Source organism: Rhinopithecus bieti, unplaced genomic scaffold (genome assembly GCF_001698545.2).
Source record: "Rhinopithecus bieti isolate Rb0 unplaced genomic scaffold, ASM169854v2 scaffold_7684, whole genome shotgun sequence".
NCBI lineage: Eukaryota > Metazoa > Chordata > Mammalia > Primates > Cercopithecidae > Rhinopithecus > Rhinopithecus bieti.
In genome coordinates, this window is record NW_016806071.1 from 3,644,508 (window position 1) to 3,663,293 (window position 18,786).

Here is an 18,786-nt window from a genome sequence, read left to right on the forward strand (position 1 = left end):
AAAAAAAAAAAAAAAAAAACTTTAGACCAAAGCTCCTCATGAACGTAGATGCAAAAATTCTAAATATAATTTTAGCCAGTTGAATCCAACAGCATATTAAAGGAATGAATATGGCATGATCAAGTGGGGCTTTATTCCAGGAGTGCGTTGTTAATTTTACATTAAAAAAGTCGCTCATTGGTTAGGCACAGTGGCTCACGCCTGTAATCCCAGTTGTTTGGGCGGCTATGGAGGGCAGATCACCTGAAGTTAGGAGTTCGAGACCAGCCTGGCCAACGTGGTGAAACCCCATCTCTACTAAAAATAACAAAAATTAGCCAGGCATGGTGGCTCATGCCTGAAATCTCAGCTACTTGGGAGGCTGAACCCAGGAGGTTGAGGTTGCAGTAAGCTCAGATTGTGCCACTGCACCCCAGCCTGGGCAGCAGAGCAAGACTTCATCTCAAAAAACAACAAAAACAACAACAAAACCTGCTCATTGTAATTTACCATGTTAGCAAACAGAGAAAACTATGTGATTATCTTAGTAGATGCTGAAAAAGCATTTTCAAAAATGTTTTGATAAAAATTCTAAGCATGGCCGGGTGCGGTGGAACATGCCTGTAACCCCACCTCTTTGGGAGGCTGAAGCAGGCAGATCACCTGAGGTTGGGAGTTCGAGACCAACCTGGCGAATGCGGTGAACTCCCCTCCACTAAAATACAAAATTAGCTGAGCGTGGTGACACACACCTGTAATTCCAGCTACTCGAGAGGCTGAGGCAGGAGAATTGCTTGAATCCTGGAGGTGGAGGTTGCAGTGAGCTGAGATGGTGCCACTGCACTCCAGCCTGGGTGGCAGAGTGATACTCTGTCTCAAAAAAAAAAAAAAAAAAAAAAAAAAGGGTCTGAGCAAACTAGGAGTAGAAGACGACTTCTATAACATGATAAAGACATCTACAAAGCTGGGTGTGTAGACCCAGCTCCTTTGGTTGTTTGAACCTAGGAGTTTGAGACCAGCCTGGGCAATATAATGAGACCCTGTTAAAAAAAAAAATTCTATAAAAAACTAACAGTTATCATCATACTTAAGTATTAAAACTAAATGCTGTTCCCCCAAGATTAGGAAAAAAGACAGGTATGAAAGTAGTGTAGCTGCAAAGAGTATGGTGGTTCTTCAGCAAATTAAAAATAGAACTACAGTATGATCCAGTAATTTCACTTCTGGGTATATACTTAAAAGAATTGAAAACAGGGTTTCAAAGAGATATTTATACACCCAGGTTCATGGCAACATTACTCACAATAGCTAGTATGTGGAAGCAATTCAGATACCCAATGATGGATGAATAGATAGGCAAAATGTGCGGTATTCATACAATGGAATGTTAGCCTTAAAAAGGATGGAAATTCTGTAATATGCTACAACATGGATGAACCTTGAGAAATGCTAAGTGAAATAAGCCAGTTAGAAAATGAAAAATAGTGTATGATTCCATTCATATGAGTTTTTTTAGAGTAGTCAGAATCAGAGACAGAATAGTGCTTGCCATAGGCTTGGAGGAGGGGGAAATGGGGAGTTATTGCTTGACAGAGAGTTTTGGTTTTGCATTTGTGTTCTGTGTTAGAGTATTTGGATTTTATTTTGAGCATTATGGAGTTTAATAACATGTTGTTTTCGAGATAGAGTCTTGCTCTGTCACCCAGACTGAAGTGCAGTGGCGGGATCTCGGCTCACTGCAAACTCTGCCTCCTGGATTCAAGCAATTCTTCTGCCTCAGCCTCCCGAGTAGCTGGGATTACGAGTGCGCACCAGCATGCCTGGCTAATTTTTGTATTTTTAGTAGACACAGAGTCTCACCATGTTGGCCAGGCTAGTCTCGAACTCCTGACCTCATGATCCGCCCACCTCGGCCTCCCAGAGGGCTGGGATTACAGGCTTGAAACTCTGCGCCTGGCCATAACATGTATTTTTGCAAGGTCACTCACCCTGGCCTCTTTGTGAAAGAAGCCTGAGAAGGGTCTGTTTGGGGAGACCAGTTAGCCTTTCATAATAATCTAGTAAGCTACGAACACTGACCTGAAGTAGTAGTTAGTGAGAATGGAGTTGAGTTTGAAGAGAGATTCAGGATGTAGAATTGTGGGAATAGAGGCCCACGATGTCTTGAATGATCATAAGGTATCTGATTTGAGATGTTATCATAGATTGTGATGTCATTTACTTAGAAGTAAAAAATGTTTCATAACATTCTGAGTTTGAGACATTTATGGAACATTTCAAGTAGAGATGTCCCACAGTCATTTGAATATAAGGATCTGGAACTTATGTTAGCAGTTGGAGATTCAGGTTTGGTAAACTTCAGCAGTTGAAATCATAGATGTGGATGAGGTCACCAAATGAATAAGGACAGAATGTCAAGGAATACAAACATTTAATGGACTAGTAGAGGAAGAGCAGTGAATAGATTGGTGAATGAGTAGAATAATAGGAAAAATAGAGAAAGGTGTTAGAGAAACTAAAAGAAAGTTTCAAGATGGTAGTCGAAAATGTGATAATATGGATAAAAATAATCTAAAAGCTTAAAGATGTCTGATTTGGTGCCTGTAGTCTAAGCTACTCAGGATACTGAGGTAGGAGGATTGCTTGAGCCCAGGAGTTGGGGTACATACTGGGCAACGTAGCAAAATCCTGTCAATTAAAAAATAAATAAACAAAAATTTAAAATGTCAGATTTGGCAACTAAGGAGGTTTTGATAATCCTGGGAAGAACAGTTTCTGTTTTAGAACTAAAAAATACATAGTTTTGAGTGAGGAGGTATAAGGAGGTAAAAGGAGAATAGACTCAACTTTCAGGAAACTTAATTGTGCAGAAAAGAAAGGAAGATTGGTAGTAGCTAGAGTGGCACACAATTTTTTTTTTCTTTTAATTTGGCAGAGTAAAATTCTCATCACAGTTTTAATTTTTTAATTTAAATAATCATTTAATCTTTCTCTCTCTTGAGTGTAAGCTCCATGAGGGCAGGGATTATATGCATTATTTTTTCCCATCTTAGTACAGTACCTGGCATATAGTTGTTCCATAAATACTTGTTGATTAATGATTTAAATGGAGTGGAAAGAGCATACGCTTTGGAGTTAGAACTAGATTTAATTCTCAGTTCCACCTTGTAGTTGTAGGATGATATTTAACATCTATAAGTCTCAGTATTCTTATCTATAAAATGGTTTTTGTAGTATCTATCTGGGGAGTGATATTGTAAGAATTAAGTGACATAACAGCTGTAAAGCACTTGGCACGGTGCCAGGTCCGTAGTAGGTACTCAGTAAATGGTAGTTGTTGCTGTTAGTGTAGAGGTAAAGAGTGCTTACTTAATGTGCTGGGTGGCTTGGTGACTCACACCTGTAATCCTGGTACTTTGGGAGGCCAAGGTAGGTGGATCTCCTGAGCTCAGGAGTTCGAGACCAGCCTGGGCAACATAGTGAAACCCCATCTCTACCAAAAATATAAAAAATTAGCTGAGCGTGGTGGCATGTGCCTGTGGTCCCAGCTACTTGAGAGGCTGAGGTGGAGGAGCTCTTGTATCCGGGAGGTGGAGATTGCAGTGAGCAGAGATTTACTCAATTGCACACCAACCTGGGTGACAGAGTGAGACCTCGTCTCAAAAAAAAAAAAAAAAAAACAAACTTAATGAAAACACCAACTAGTAGATTGTGTAATGTTTAAAATAAGGAGAAGGAGATTATTACTGAGTAGGTAAAGAAGGATGGAATTCAGAGCATAGGTGATAGTATTAATCATGATTTCAATGGAGCATTTCATTATGTTGGAAAAGAAAGGTATTAAGAAGGGTTTGCTGAATATTTGACTTTTAAGCTATACCTTGAAGGATGATTACTTTTACCAGGTGGATACACATAGGGGACAAAATGATTAAAGGCATGGAGGCCCAATAGCACATAGAGTATTTGGAGACTGGTGACTATTTACATGTGGATGTCTATTGGAGAGGTTGGAGGAAGACCTGGAAATGCAAATTGAGACCAAAATGCTTTATATTCCATGTTAAGAAGATGTTGCATTGTCTTACTGGCGCATTGAACTTTTTTTCTTTTTTTGAAAGTTTTTGTTGTGGTAAAATATATATAAGATAAAATTTACCATTTTAACCATTTTTAAGTATACAGTTTAGTGACATTAAGTACATTTATATTGTTTTGCAATCATCTCCACTGTCTACCTTCATTCAGAACTTTTTCATCATTTTATACTGAAACTCTGTATCCATTAAACAGTAATTCCCCATTCCCCTCTCCCTGCAGCCCCTGGTAACCACCATTCTATTTTCTGTTTCTATGTGCTTGTCTATCATAGGTACCCCATTTAAATGGAATCATACATTATTTATCTTTTAGTGTTTATTTCACTTAGCATGTCTTCAAGTCAACCGTGTTGTAGCATCTATCAGAATTTCTTTCGTTTTTGAGGTTGAATAATATTCCATCATATCTGTATGCCATGTTTTGTGAATCATTTCATCCGTGGATGGACATTTGGGTTATTTCCACCATTTGGCTGTTGTGAATAATGTTGCTATGAACATCGATGTACAAATACCTATTTGAGTCCCTTTTTTCATTTATTTTTTGTATATACCCAGAATTGGAATTGCTGGATCAAATGGTAAATCCATGTTTAATTTTTTGGGATTGCCATGCTGTTTTCCACAGTGGCTACATCATTGTACATATTTACCAGCAATGCGCAAGGGTTCCAATTTCTCCACATTCACACCAACTCTTGTTTTCTGCCCCCGCCCCAATAACAATCCTGATGGATATGAAGTGGTATTTCATTGTGTTTTTGATTTGCATTTCTCTAATGATTAGTGATATTTAGCATCTTTTCATGTGCTTATTTGGCATTTGTGTATCTTTGGAGATATGTCTATTCAAATCCTTTGTTCACTTTTGAATTGGATTGTTTGTTTTCTTATTGTTGAGTTTAAGGGATTATTTATATGTTCTGGATATTAATCCCTTATCAGATACGTGATTGCAAATATGTTCTTTCATTTTGTGGGTTGTCTTTTTACTCTGTTAGTAGTATCTTTTGATGAACAGAAGTTCTAAATTTCATCCAGTCTAATTTATCTGTTTTTACTTTGTTGCCTGTGTCTTTTGTGTCATGTTCAAGAAATCATTGCCAAATCCAATGTCATGAAACTTTTCCCTTCTGTTTTTTTCTAGGAGTTTTGTGATTTTATGTTTCTTAGTTACGGCTTTATAGCTGTAAGTTTAGGTTTTAGCTTCTTTCTTTTCTTTTTCTGTTTTTGAAATGAGGTCTCTCTTTGTTGCCCAGCCTGGAGTACAGTCATGGCTCACTGTAGCTTCTACTTCCTGCGCTCAGGTGATCCTCCTGCCTCAGCCTTCCAAGTAGCTGGGACCACAAGCATGTGCCACCATGCCTGGCTAATTTTTTATTTATTTTTATTTTTTTGAGACAGAGTTTCACTCTTGTTGCCCAGGCTGGAGTACAATGGCACAATCTCAGCTCACTGCAACCTCTGCCTCCTGAGTTCAAGCAGTTCTCCTGCCTCTGTCTCCCAGGTAGCTGGGATTACAGGCATCTGTCACCATGCCCAGCTAATTTTTTGTGTTTAGTAGAGATGGGGTTTCACCGTGTTGGTTGGGCTGGTCTTGAATTCCTGACCTCAGGTGATCCACCCGCCTCAGCCTCCCAAAGTGCTGGGATTACAGGCATGAGCCACCGTGCCTGGCCTAATTGTTTATTTTTTGTAGAGGTGAAGTCTTAAGTATGTCACCCAGGCTAATCTCAAATTCCTTGGCTTCAGCAATCCTCCTGCCTTGGCCTCCCGGAGTATTACAGCTGTGAACCACTATACCTGGCTTAGTTTTAGTTTCTGGCATTTAGGTCTTTGATGCATTTTGAGCTAATTTTTGTAGATGATCTAAGGTCAGAATCCAGCTTCATTCTTTTACATGTGGATATTCAGTTTTCCCAGCAACATTTGTTGAAAAAACTGTTGTTTCCCCATTGAGTGCTCTTGGCACCCTTGTCAAAAATCATTAGACCATACATGCCAGGGTTTATTTCTGGGCTCTCTGTTCTTTTGTATTTTTTCTTTCTTTTTTTTTTTTTTTGAGACAGAGTCTAGCTTTGTTGCCCAGGCTGGAGTGTAATGGCACGATCTCGGCTCACTGCAACCTTCACCTCCCTGATTTAAGCAATTCTCCAGCCTCCCGAGTAACTGGGATTGCATACAGGCATGCTCCACCACACCCGGCTGCCATATATATGTATATATATATTTTTTTTTAGTGGAGACGGGGTTTCATCATGTTGGCCAGGCTGGTCTTGAACTCCTGACCTCAAGTGATCCGCCCACCTCTGCCTCCCAAAGTGCTTATAGGCATGAGCCACTATGCCTGGCCTGGGGTCTCTGTTTGATTCCATTGGTCTATATATCTCTTTATTTTTATTTTTATTTTTTTTGAGACTAGGTCTTGTTTGTCGCTCAAGCTGGAGTGCAGTGGGTGTAATCTCAGCTCACTGCAACCTCTGGGGCTCAAGCTATCCTCACTTCAGCCTCCTGAGTAGGTGGGACTGCAGGCAGGCACCACCATGCCAGGCTAATTTTTGTATTTTTTATAGAAACGGGATTTCACCATGTTGCCTAGGCTGTTCTCTAACTATTGGGCTCAAGCGATACTCCCACCTCAGCCTCCCAGAGTGCTAGGATTACTGGCGTGAGCTACCATGCCCAGCCATGTCTGTCTTTATGCTTATACACATACTGTTTTGTTTTGTTTTGTGTTTTGAGACAGTCTTGCTCTGTTGCCCAGGCTGGAGTGCAGTGGCACGATCTCGGCTCACTGTAACCTCTACCTCCCGGGTTCAAGCAGTTCTGTCTCAGCCTCCCGAGTAGCTGGAATTACCATTGTGTGCCACCATGCCTGGCTAATTTTTGTATTTTTGGTAGAGACAGGGTTTCTCCATGTTGACGGGGTCTGGTCTCGAACTCCTGACCTCAAGCAATCCGCCAGCTTTGGCTTCCCAAAGTGCTGGAATTACAGGTGTGAGCCAGCTCGTCTGACTATGTTGTTTTGATTACTATAGCTTTGTAGTACGTTTTGCAGTCAGTAAGTGTGAATCCTCCAGCTTTTTTCTTTGTCAGGATCGTTTTGGCTATTTGGGGTCCTTTGAGAGTTCATGTAAGTTTAGGATTGATCTTTATATTTCTGTGAAAAATGTCATATATGTATATATAAATATATGTGTATGTATGTGTGTGTGTGTGTGTGTGTGTGTGTGTATATATATATATATATATTTTTTTTTTTTTTTTTTTTTTTTTGAGACGGAGTCTTGCTCTGTCACCCAGGCTAGAGCGCAGTGGTGTGATCTTTACTCACTGCAACCTCCACCTCCCAGGTTGAAATGATTCTCCTGCCTCAGCCTCCCAAGTGGCTGGGATTGCAAGTGCCTGGTACTATGCCCACCTAATTTTTATATTTCTATTAGAGATGCGGTCACACCATGTTGGCCAGGCTTGTCCCCATCTCCTGACCTTAAGTGATACGCCTGCCTTGGCCTCCCAACGTGCTGGGATTACACATGTGAGCCACTGCGTCTGGCCTTTTATCATTTTTTCATTAAGTCTGTTGCTATTAGTTCTTTGGATGGATCCTAAGAAAATAGTACTGAAACTTAGATGCTTCTCTAAGACTTAGATTGTAATTAAGAATTGCAGAAATGGTCACAGAGACTTAGAAAAATGAATTTGACTTACCCCTAAAGCTGTACCTGAGGTAAGCTTTACTTAGGTTACGTCTGAATATGGTAACAGTTAGTGAAAATAGGAATGGACCAAAGTCTTTTAGTATATTTGGTTGGGTGGGAAAAACAACTAGCTTTGGCTATTATATCTGATGGGAGCGTCGTGTTTCAAAAGATAAGAGATGGTTTCTTGACTGAAAAATGTTAATAGAAAATGCCTGTGTTATAATACTAAATAAAAGAGAACGATTGTGGCTCAGTTGTGTTAAAGAATGAAAGAGATAGTAGGATATGAAATTGTGGGTTATTTTCTTCTTTGTATTTTCCTGTGTTTTATGTAGCTTTTGTAATTAACATTTTTTAATCAGAAAATACATTAATTTATAAAAGTCATTGCATATATATAGCAAAGTGTCTTTTTAGCTCCTAGATTTAAATTGGCTTTCAAACTTTTAGCAGAATAGACGTTTTTTGAACATTTTGCATAGCGTTGGATGAAATCACAAAGAGAAATCACTGGTAAATAGTAGGCAGGAAGTTTTCCTGTGACCATTTAACTTGATACTGTATATGCTGATTAGATAGGATTCAGGACTTTTCTGCTACATCTAAGACAGTCTGCCTTGGTGCAACAAAATCATCAAGTAAGTATTGTACTTAAGGTACTTTGGCTTTAATGTAGCATTTCAGAATTTACGCAGACAGTACAGTGGAACAAATTTTTAAAAACTTAGTAGCATCCCTTCCCCACACAGTACTTCTTATTCTTAAAACCCTGCTTCCCAAAGGCAGAGGTCTCTCTTTTGTTCACTTCCATATTGTAGGTATCTGGTAGATGGAAGGTGAATATTTGTTGAGTTAGTTTATTTCTGTCTTTCCCTGCTAAATATAAGAACATTAAAATAGAAACTTTTTTTTGTTTTATTGTTGTGAATCATTACATTAATAGGAAAAACAAGAAGAAAGTGAGCTTCGTTCTCTGCCACCTCCTTCCCCTGCCCACTTGGCTGCTTTAAGTGTTGCAGTCATTGAATTAGCAAAAGAACATGGAATAACAGATGATGACCTCAAAGTCCGTCAGGAAATTGTGGAGGAAATGTCAAAGGTTATAACGACATTTTTACCAGGTAGAAATGCATTTCATGTTTGATTTTGAAAATCACAAAACTCTTCCCCTTGCTCCTCTTGAACTAGGGTACGTTTCTTAATGTTTTTCTTCTCTTTTCTTCTTAAAAGTAGATAAATTTTATTGTTTTATGAATTTTTGAGGGAAATATTTCACACAAGGAAATTGAGAATTATGGCACAGCACACTTTTGTGCTAAGAAAAAAAGATTTTAAAAATGCCAGATGTAGAATTATTTCTTAGTGGTCAAATATTTTAGTTTTTCAGTATCACTGATTTCTGAGTGGACTATTTTGTTATACTATTTTCAGTATAAACATTTCATCCAGTCACTGAACTAAATTTCTGTTGCCTGATGGTGGGGAAAAATCAATTTACTTTTAATAGAGCCTTTAGAAAACGCTTATTGTTTGGTACAAGGGAGTGTCAAATTTATTTTAGATATTTATATATGGACTATTTGCTTAGCCCATATCTTTTTTGCATCAGTATAGGGTTAAAGTAAATGTATCTGACATAAGACTTATTTCTTCCCACCAAAGGGGTTTTGGAAAGTTGATAAATTATACTTTCATATAGATCCATTTTGAGATTTATAAGAAAGAATATAAAATTGAAATTTAAAATGGAATTTTAAAGTATTTATATTATAATATGGCTTTGTACCTAAAATACATTGAATCCTTATTTAAGTTACATGTAAAATTATTTCCTATGATAAGAAAAGGAATGAAGTTTTATGGGTTTAGTGACTTGAATGACATTCAGACATTTTATGAACTTGAAAAGTAGACTTTCATATATATGTAACTGAGGATCAAGTTCAACTTTCTAAGAAACTAAATCTGCCTGATCTGTCCCAATCATATTATTTTCAAATTGGCGTCTGATGCGATCCTTTTAACATTTGCCTTATTATGATTTTTGATTTTTGGAATAACATGTTTCATAGTCTGGGAAAGCTGTAAGTAGTGTATTATTGCTTTTTTTATTTTTATTTTTTTTCTATAAATTCTTGAGAACCACAGTGTTTTGGATTTTAGGTTTACAGAATTAATCGACTTGACTTCACTTCATATTTTATAGAAGCATTGGCATTGAATGTTTATGATTCTTTCCCCGAAGTGCTCTTACATAAATATTTAAGAATAAGTAAATGTAGTTTGTGATAGTAGCCATAGCTAAGTTGGTACATTGGTTACTGTTATATATTGAATGCTAAACATATTCTCAGTCGTTTTTAAATGAACTATTACTGCAATTTTATTTAAACACTAAGCTTCTATGAGTAGTTTCTCTCTCCCTTCTCTGTTCGTGTACTCCATAAGAACCATTTTTGTTATTTTATAGATCAGTTAGAAAGGGTGTCCTTCTTATATAATTGTCTTACTAGAAATGGAAGACATAGAACTGAAGTGTGTGAAATTTTCCTGTCGCTGTTTTTTTACATCTGTCATATTTGCATGCTGTTTCATGCGTTGATGTTTTTCCTTTATTCCAGAATGTTCACTTAGGTTGTATGGCTCATCTCTGACTAAATTTGCTCTGAAAAGTAGTGATGTTAATATAGATATAAAATTTCCTCCCAAGGTAAGTAATTAGAAAAGAGTCTTTTCTGTGTGGTTCTTAACTAGTACTTAGCAGTTTTTATGGATTATCTTTGTAGAGAAAGGATAGGGGAATATAAAACTCTGGTTTGTGTAGTGTTACCATCATGACTAAACAGTCCTTTTGGAAATTACTATTACATTTCAGACAAAGGCAGGATAAAAGAAATAAGGGACAAGGGCAGAAGGAAGCAGAAGAGGAAAGCTGGAAAAAGGAAAAATGTTTATATTTGAACATGTTGAATAGTTAATACTTCTGGTAAGCAGTATAGAAAGTGGGAAGAGTTTTGAAATCAGATACCTAGATTCACATCTTGGCTGTGATAAGCAAGTTGCTTGAACTTTTTGAGCTTCAGTTTTCTCATTTCCAAACAGGAATAATAATTTTTATATTAAATGAGATAATATATGTCAGGTGTTTTAGTATAATATCTGGTACATATGGGTACCTTTAATAAATAACACCTAGAAGCATTAAAACAATATTGGTATTGTTCTAATATTGTTATCAGCATTAGAACAATATTGTTTAGCACTGCTGACATTATTGACATATCAATCTTTTAAAATAAGTCAATATTTTATGTTTCAAATTGAATAATATGTTTATGTTCAGGGAGGTTTGGTTTGGGTGAAAATTTGGTGTTTTTAGGCTGATACATTTACTTTATAATTCATGTATGGTTATTAAATGTTTTTGTTGTTTGTTTTTTGAGACAGAGTCTCACTCTGTTCCCCAGGCTGGAGTGCAGTGGTGCAATCTCGGCTCACTGCACCCTCCACCTCCTGGGTTTAAGCGATTCTCCTGTCTCAGTCTCCTGAGTAGCTGGGATTACAGGCGTGTGCCACCATGCCTGGCTAATTTTTGTATTTTTAGTAGAGACGGGATTTCATCACGTTGGTCAGACCAGTCTTGAACTCCTGACCTCAGGTGATCCACCCGCCTCGGCCTCCCAAAGTGCTGGGATTACAGGTGTGAGCCACCGCACCTGGCCTAAATACTCTTAAATAGCAAAAAACACTTTAAACATTTGACAAGCTTGTTACATAAAATAGTATTTTTATTCTAAACCATTTGACTAAGCTGCCAGTTATCTATATCCCTTAAAGTTTTATCTCAACAATTTTCTTTTCACAGTCATCTGGTCAACTTATTTCTTTTTTGTTTTGATGGTAAATTCCAGAACCTTTCCTTGCTTTAAGAAACGATTAATTGTAAGAGTGTTTCTGGAATAAAAGTGCTACATCATTTATTGTATTCTATTACTTTGAACAAGATTTGTTGACATAAAAGTAAAACATGGCCGGGCAAGGTGGCTCATGCCCATAATTCCTGTGCTTTGGGAGGCAAAAGTAGGAGAAATCCTTGTTGCCAGGAGTTCAAGACCAGCCTGGGCAATATAGCAAGACCATGTCCCTTAAAAAAAAAAAATACTAGCTGGATGTGGTGGCATACACTTGTAGTCCTAGCTACTTAGGATGCTGAGGCAGGAGGAGTCCTTGAGCCCAGAAGTTCAGGCTGTAGTGAGCTATAGTCATGCTGCAGCCTGGGCAATACAGGGAAACCTCATCTCAAAAAACAAAACAAAACAAAAAAACACTGTTCTGTTTTCATTATTTAAAACACAGAGCATGATTATATTTAAATGTTTTTCTTTAATGAAATTGAGTTCTCTTTAATGTTCTGCTGTCTGAACTTTGAAATTAGTATATTGATTTATTTTGAAACTTTTTTAGATGAATCATCCAGATCTTCTGATAAAAGTACTTGGGATTTTAAAGAAAAATGGTGAGTTTCTTTTCCTCTTTTTTTAAATTTGTCTTTCTAAAGTTACATGTGTTATTTATATATGGCTAACCAAGTTAAAACTAAACTGCTGGCATAGTTGAGTCATTGTATTACAAATGGAGATACACACACACACACACACACACACACACACACTTGTTTATAGGTATACTAGAAAATATAATTTAACTGTAACTTAGGTTAAAAAAAAAAAAAGCCATATTAAAATTGATACGTAGGCTGGGCACAGAGTTGGCTTACACCTGTAATGCCAGCATTTTGGGAGGCCGAGGTGGGTGGATCACCTGAGGTCAGGATTTCGAGACCAGCCTGACCAACATGGTGAAACCCCGTCTCTACTAAAAACACAAAATTAGCCAGTCATGGTGGCATGTGCCTATAGTCCCAGCTCCTCGGGAGACTGAGGCAGGAGAATTGCTTGAACCTGGGATGCAGAGGTTGCAGTGAGCTGAGATTGTGCCACTACACTCCAGCCTGGGCGAAAAAAGTGAAACTCCGTCTGGAAAGAAAGAAACAAACAAAAAACCTTCATATGTAAAAAGTGCTGCCTTTTGGGTAATTAAAACATATTTGCTTTGAATATTATGGGCATTTCTTATGTAAAAGAAGACAGAAAACCTATAATCATTATGAGATCATTACTGAAAGAAGATTAGGGAGAGAGTTGGAATAAAAATGTATGCATGCATTGAGTAAATATGTTTTTTGCCACCTAAAGCATCTGTATTAATTTAATCATTTATATTGCATCAGTTGAATCATACCTAGTTGAGTTTTTCATGTGTGCTTTGTCTGTCTGAATTGCCTTTGTAAACACATCATTCATATAGGTAAAAAATTTTTAAAAATTACAAGATTCTCAAACCAGGCTCTAGGTCATGTATTACAATCTACAAGCTTTTCTTGGTTTTACTTACTGTTTTCTTGTTATAAAGTAAATGCTTAAGATTAAGCTTAGAATCTGGAGCTAGACTTTCTGGGCTCAGATTTTAGTTCTGCCTCTTACTGTTTGTGTGTCCTTTGACAAATTATTTGTGTTAATACTTTAGCTTTCCCATCTGTAAAATGGCAATATTATATTATATCTTTTTGATGAGAAAGTTGTTGTAAGAATGAGATAGGCTAAACTATAGTTTAGGAAAGCACGAGATATACAATAACCTCTTATTACATTTTTGCTGTTGTGATTGTTATTATTACCCTAAATTATATGAATCAAAAGTATCTGGCAAAAGTACTTGCAATTTGGGTTAGAAGAGAGAGCTTTTTTTTAAGCCATACTCTCTCACTGACTTTAATGTGAATTCTAAATTTCTTTTTTCTTTCTGTCCACACAATCAGCTCTTATTTATCAGTTTATTGTTGGCCATTGTCTTAGGAAAGTAGTTTTCTAGGGATGAGTTTGGTACAGTTTATCCTATAAAGGTATTTTAATACAGTTAAATACTGTATTTTAATACAGTTTTCTTTCTTAAATGCTTGTTTCCAATTGCTCAAAAACTTTAAAGTTTACTACAGATAAGAGGTAGACATAGCATTTACCTCTTTAGACTTCCTAAAGTATATCATCCTAGCATAAATATTTAATATATGCCTTTTCCATCCAAAATATATAAGTAGATCATCTTAAGTCATACAATGTAGGCTTATAAAACTCAGTCTGATTGTAAAATTGATTATTTCTTCCTTTATGTTCTTACTGTGTCTTCTACAGGTCACCTACAGGATTTATTTGTTTATATATTTGTGTTCTAAACCCCTTATTGACCTTTTTTTTGCCTTACTCATTGTCATATTCATACCGCATAATGAAATTTCTGACATATAGGTCTTTAGCACGTGTTTTTTGACTAAATTAATCATTACAACAAGTACTATTGAGAACTTTTCTTTGAATTACAAGCTGTGGTAATCTTTCTGTTTTTTTTTTTTGTTGTTGTTGTTGTTATTTTTGTTTTGTTTATTTTGAGACAGAGTCTCACTCTGTCACCCAGGCTGGAATGCAGTGGCGCGATCTCAGCTCACTGCAACCTCTGCCTCCCAGGTTCAAGTAATTCTCTGCCTCAGCACCCCAAGTAGCTGGGATTACAGGCACGTGCCACCACACCCAGCTAATTTTTGTATTTTTAGTAGAGACCAGGTTTCACTGACTTGGCCAGGCTGGTCTTGAACTCCTGATCTCGTGATCTACCCATCTCGGCCTCCCAAAGTGCTGGGATTACAGGTGTGAGCCACCATGCCTGGCCAATCTATCTGTTTTTATTTAGATTAGACATTTATGGCATGGGGCTTACCCTTGGAGGTACAGAGAAAGATTGCAGGGTAGAAATGTGCTGCATCCAGTTAGTCCTTCCTTAGCAACTTTGATTAGGCAAACTCTTTATATGCTAACGGGAAATGTGGCCAGCAGAGTTAGGTTGCAATTATATTGGTGATTTAAAAGAACTAAACTGTCAAAGCATGATAGGTCCTCCTTTCTTGGCTCTTGTGGAACTAGCTCTCAGGAGTAAGGGATGTCCTCTCTTTGCTATATCTATTAAGGTTTAACAACTTTGACTAGATTATCTACTTACTTGGAAATATTAAAACTTTTAGGGATGTTAAGACCTTTCTTAAGGTGATTATAATTTTCGGACAGTATTTGGGACTGTACCTGTGGTTTGTGATATACAGCGAATGACACCAAGAGAGGTAAGAGATTCTGTTGGGTTGGTGCTCATAATGAGAAGAGTGGATTATCCCACAGAAGCAATGAGAATGATTTTCAGAAGGAAACTGTTACTTAATGTTTACCGTAGAGTACATATTTAGAGATGTTGACATTACCTTACTTTTTTTTCCCTTATTAGTATTATATGTAGATGTGGAATCTGATTTTCACGCTAAAGTTCCTGTTGTGGTGTGCAGAGATCGAAAAAGGTTGGTAACAACGAAGAGAAAATATTTAAAAAAAGAAACCCCAACAACCAAATTTGTAGTGAATGATGTCTAAGAAAGAAAGTTTTTGCTTTAGATTTCTCCTTGGATGAATATGACTAGGCCAGTTTCTATTCATTAAAAATAGCAAGCTTACCAAATGCATGTGAACAAGAAATATGTAGAACACCAGACAGTTGAAAATAAAATACTCTAGGCAAAACTTTAATTTTTTTTTTTCAAGGCATTCAGTCATCCAAGAGTATTGCATTTACTTTTATGCAGGTACTACTTTGCTCTAGGGATACACACATAAATAAGAGCCTCTCTAGAGTCACTTGAGCCAAGGAATTCAAGACTAGCCTGGGCAGCATAGTGAGACCTTGTCTCCACAAAAAATAAAAAAATCAGCCGGGCGTGGTGGGTATGTGTGCCCAGCTACTTGGGAGGCTGAGGTGGGAGGATGGCCTGAGCCTGGGAGGTTGAGGCTGCAGTGAGCCGTGATTGTGCCACTGTACTCCAGCCTGGGTGACAGAGTGTCTCAAAAAAAAAAGGAAAAAAAAGGCCGGGCGCGGTGGCTCAAGCCTGTAATCCCAGCACTTTGGGAGGCCGAGGCGGGTGGATCACGAGGTCAGGAGATCGAGACCCTCCTGGCTAACACGGTGAAACCCCGTCTCTACTAAAATACAAAAAACTAGCCGGGCGAGGTGGCGGGCGCCTGTAGTCCCAGCTACTCGGAGGCTGAGGCGGGAGAATGGCGGGAACCCGGGAGGCGAAGCTTGCAGTGACCCAAAATCACGCCACTGCACTCCAGCCTGGGGACAGAGCGAGACCCCTCCTAAAAAAAAAAAAGGAAAAAAAAAAACCCCCTGTCTTCTCAAGGATCTCACAATCTATTAGAATTTAAGTTTTTAGTTCACTTAAATTGAGTTGGTTTAAATTGAATAAACTTAAGATCAGTTCTAAATTGAAGACTGATCTTGCCTTTCTAGTTAGATGTCTGTAAGTCTAAAAGAGCAAAGTACCTTTGAAAGCAAAAACTAAATCCTATTTGAAAGTAGTATGAGAGATGTGGAAACAATACAGAAATGGTATTCTTTTATTGATTATTAACTTGTATTATATTTTAAGATCAAAGTATTTTTTTATTCAAAGCTAGATGAATCTATGGTGATCTAGTTCAGATTTCTTACTTTCTAAACTAGAAAAATGAGACCTGGAGTGGTTTATCAGTTTGTCCAGATTCACATCATTTAGGAGAAAACGATAATTGGAAAATGGAGGCAAAGTGACTTTTAGTGTTTTTTCTGCCACATTGTGTTAAATTGCCTGTGTGTTACACCTGAGATTTATTCTCCCTGCTTTCAAAATGTCTTCATTACACTTCTGTCACCCCATTTAAGGTAGCTGCTATTTTCACTTATACAGAAGCTTAACTTGTGGGTTAATCTGCAAATCCTGTCTAATCTTTACTCTGAAAATAACATATTAGTACAGTTGTGAAAGCTTGGATAGGAAAAATTAGAGTCAAGAAGTATAGCCAGTCAGTTAAGTATTCATTTTTTGCCATTATCATGTACAAAGCAAGAGGAATGAACTAGGAAATAACCTTGCACTATTTGACAATGAAGAGATCAGTGCCCTGTCTCTCATGTATATCAGTTTTGGTAATTCATAATGCTGCTTTTGAAATTAATTTCTCATTAACTTAAATACTAAGTTTGGTTGAAATTTATTTCTGAAGTACAAATGAATGTTAAAAACATCTTTAATTCATATGGAACTCTAGTAATGGAATGACATGTAGTTTTCAGTTAGCTCTAAATTTATAAAACATTTGTTTTATTAGGGCTTTTAAGGTACTATATTACAATATGATAACTAGAAAGAATAGCCACAGGATTTGAAGTATTCTACTTTTAAGGGTATTAATACAATGAAATTTGTTTCTTTCTCATTCACAGTGGTTTACTTTGTAGAGTGAGTGCAGGAAATGATATGGCATGTCTCACTACTGATTTACTTACTGCTCTTGGCAAAATAGAACCTGTCTTTATTCCCTTGGTGTTAGCCTTTCGCTACTGGGCTAAGGTAAGTGAAAGAAAGGAGAACCACTTATTTATATTTTTAGAAGGAAATGTGTTTAATCTTCAAAATTAGGCCTTTTCTTGTAGCATGTAACATCAATCATAGCATGTGGGACAAAGTAGTTTCCTGTGCTTGACAGAAAGTGGTGTGGCAGGTTGTAATTTATGGACATAAAAAATAAATTTTTATAGACACATACACTTATTGATATATTTTAGAATTTTTGATTATTGTGCTTTATTCTCCTTTTATGTACTATAGAAGTGTTCTCTTTCATATCAGCATGTGAGGCTCAAGTTTTCACTCTTACCGTAAGTTAAACTTGTAAGGTTTTAAGATCTATATATGTTAAGATTCTTTTGTTGGCGTATTTTTTCCCCAGTCTCTAAGAATGCTGTTCTCTTTCCTCTAAATCATTGATAACATGTACCAATTTCTGATTGGGCAACTGCTGAGTATTTGTTATTTAAGTTTCCTAAATTAGAATTAATTTGTATATCTAAAGGCTGTGGTTGACCTGTGTTTATTTCTTTGGTGTGGGGATAGGGAGGAGTGTTTAATTATCAGTATCAGTCCAAATGACTAGAGAGAGAGATTTTTGCTTTCTGTTTGTGTATTCCTGCCCTATCTATAGAGTATTCATCACTTGTTAGACTGGTGATAAGTAAATTCTCAGTCGTATACAAAGAAAACCGATTAAGGGGATGGTGTTAGAGTGGTAACTTCATAGCAAAAATAGAGAAGTCTCTGGAATTTTTTGTCTGGACTCTGTTTAGAGAATTGCCCCCATGCTTGGGGCAGCACCAGCTGGCTGAGTGTGGAACAGTCAGAAAGCCTAAGGTTGGGGCTTCTTTATACAAAGCAAGACCTTTGTATTTGCTGTTTCCCTCCTCTAGAATGTTCTTACCTTAGGTATTTAGAATGCTTCACTCTTACTTTTTTCAAGTTTATGCTCACATTAATTACCACCTGCCATACATAAATTTGTTGCAGTCTGTTCTGTGAAACTGTAAACTCTTTGGCGGGGGGGGAGTTAATGTTTTTTATATTCACGGCTGATCCCCACTTCCACTTATCTTACTGTGTCAGCACATAGGAGGCACTCAGTAAATGTTTGTTGAATAAATGACCTAGCTTCTTCAGAAAGGAGTTTGTTTGTTTGTTTGTTTGAAATAGAGATGGGGTCTCATGATGTTGCCCATGATGGCCTCGAACTCCTGGGCTCAAGTGGTCCTCCCACCTTGCCTTTCCAGGTGCTGGAATTACGAGTGTGAGGCTCTGTGCCTGGCCAGAAAGATTTTTAACCCATGGAAGTGAGTGGAGGCAGTAAAATAGGTTGAGGGAGGGTGACTACTTCCTCTCATTTATCTTACACTCTATGCCTAGCATACTATAGGAAATCAGTGCTATGAAATGGAGTAAACCAATTCCAGATCTAGTTTTTTTTTTTTTTTTTTTTTTT

General features: G+C 37.3%; 1 protein-coding gene across 1 annotated transcript in view; it reads left to right on the forward strand.

The window, feature by feature from the left end:
* Nucleotides 1-18,786, forward strand: part of TUT4 (terminal uridylyl transferase 4) — a 142,844-nt gene that overhangs the window by 57,120 nt on the left and 66,938 nt on the right. The window contains 5 exon segments of the mRNA XM_017874598.1: nt 8,727-8,904; nt 10,405-10,493; nt 12,248-12,299; nt 15,170-15,239; nt 17,201-17,327. Coding sequence (XP_017730087.1) covers nt 8,727-8,904; nt 10,405-10,493; nt 12,248-12,299; nt 15,170-15,239; nt 17,201-17,327 — 516 coding nt within the window.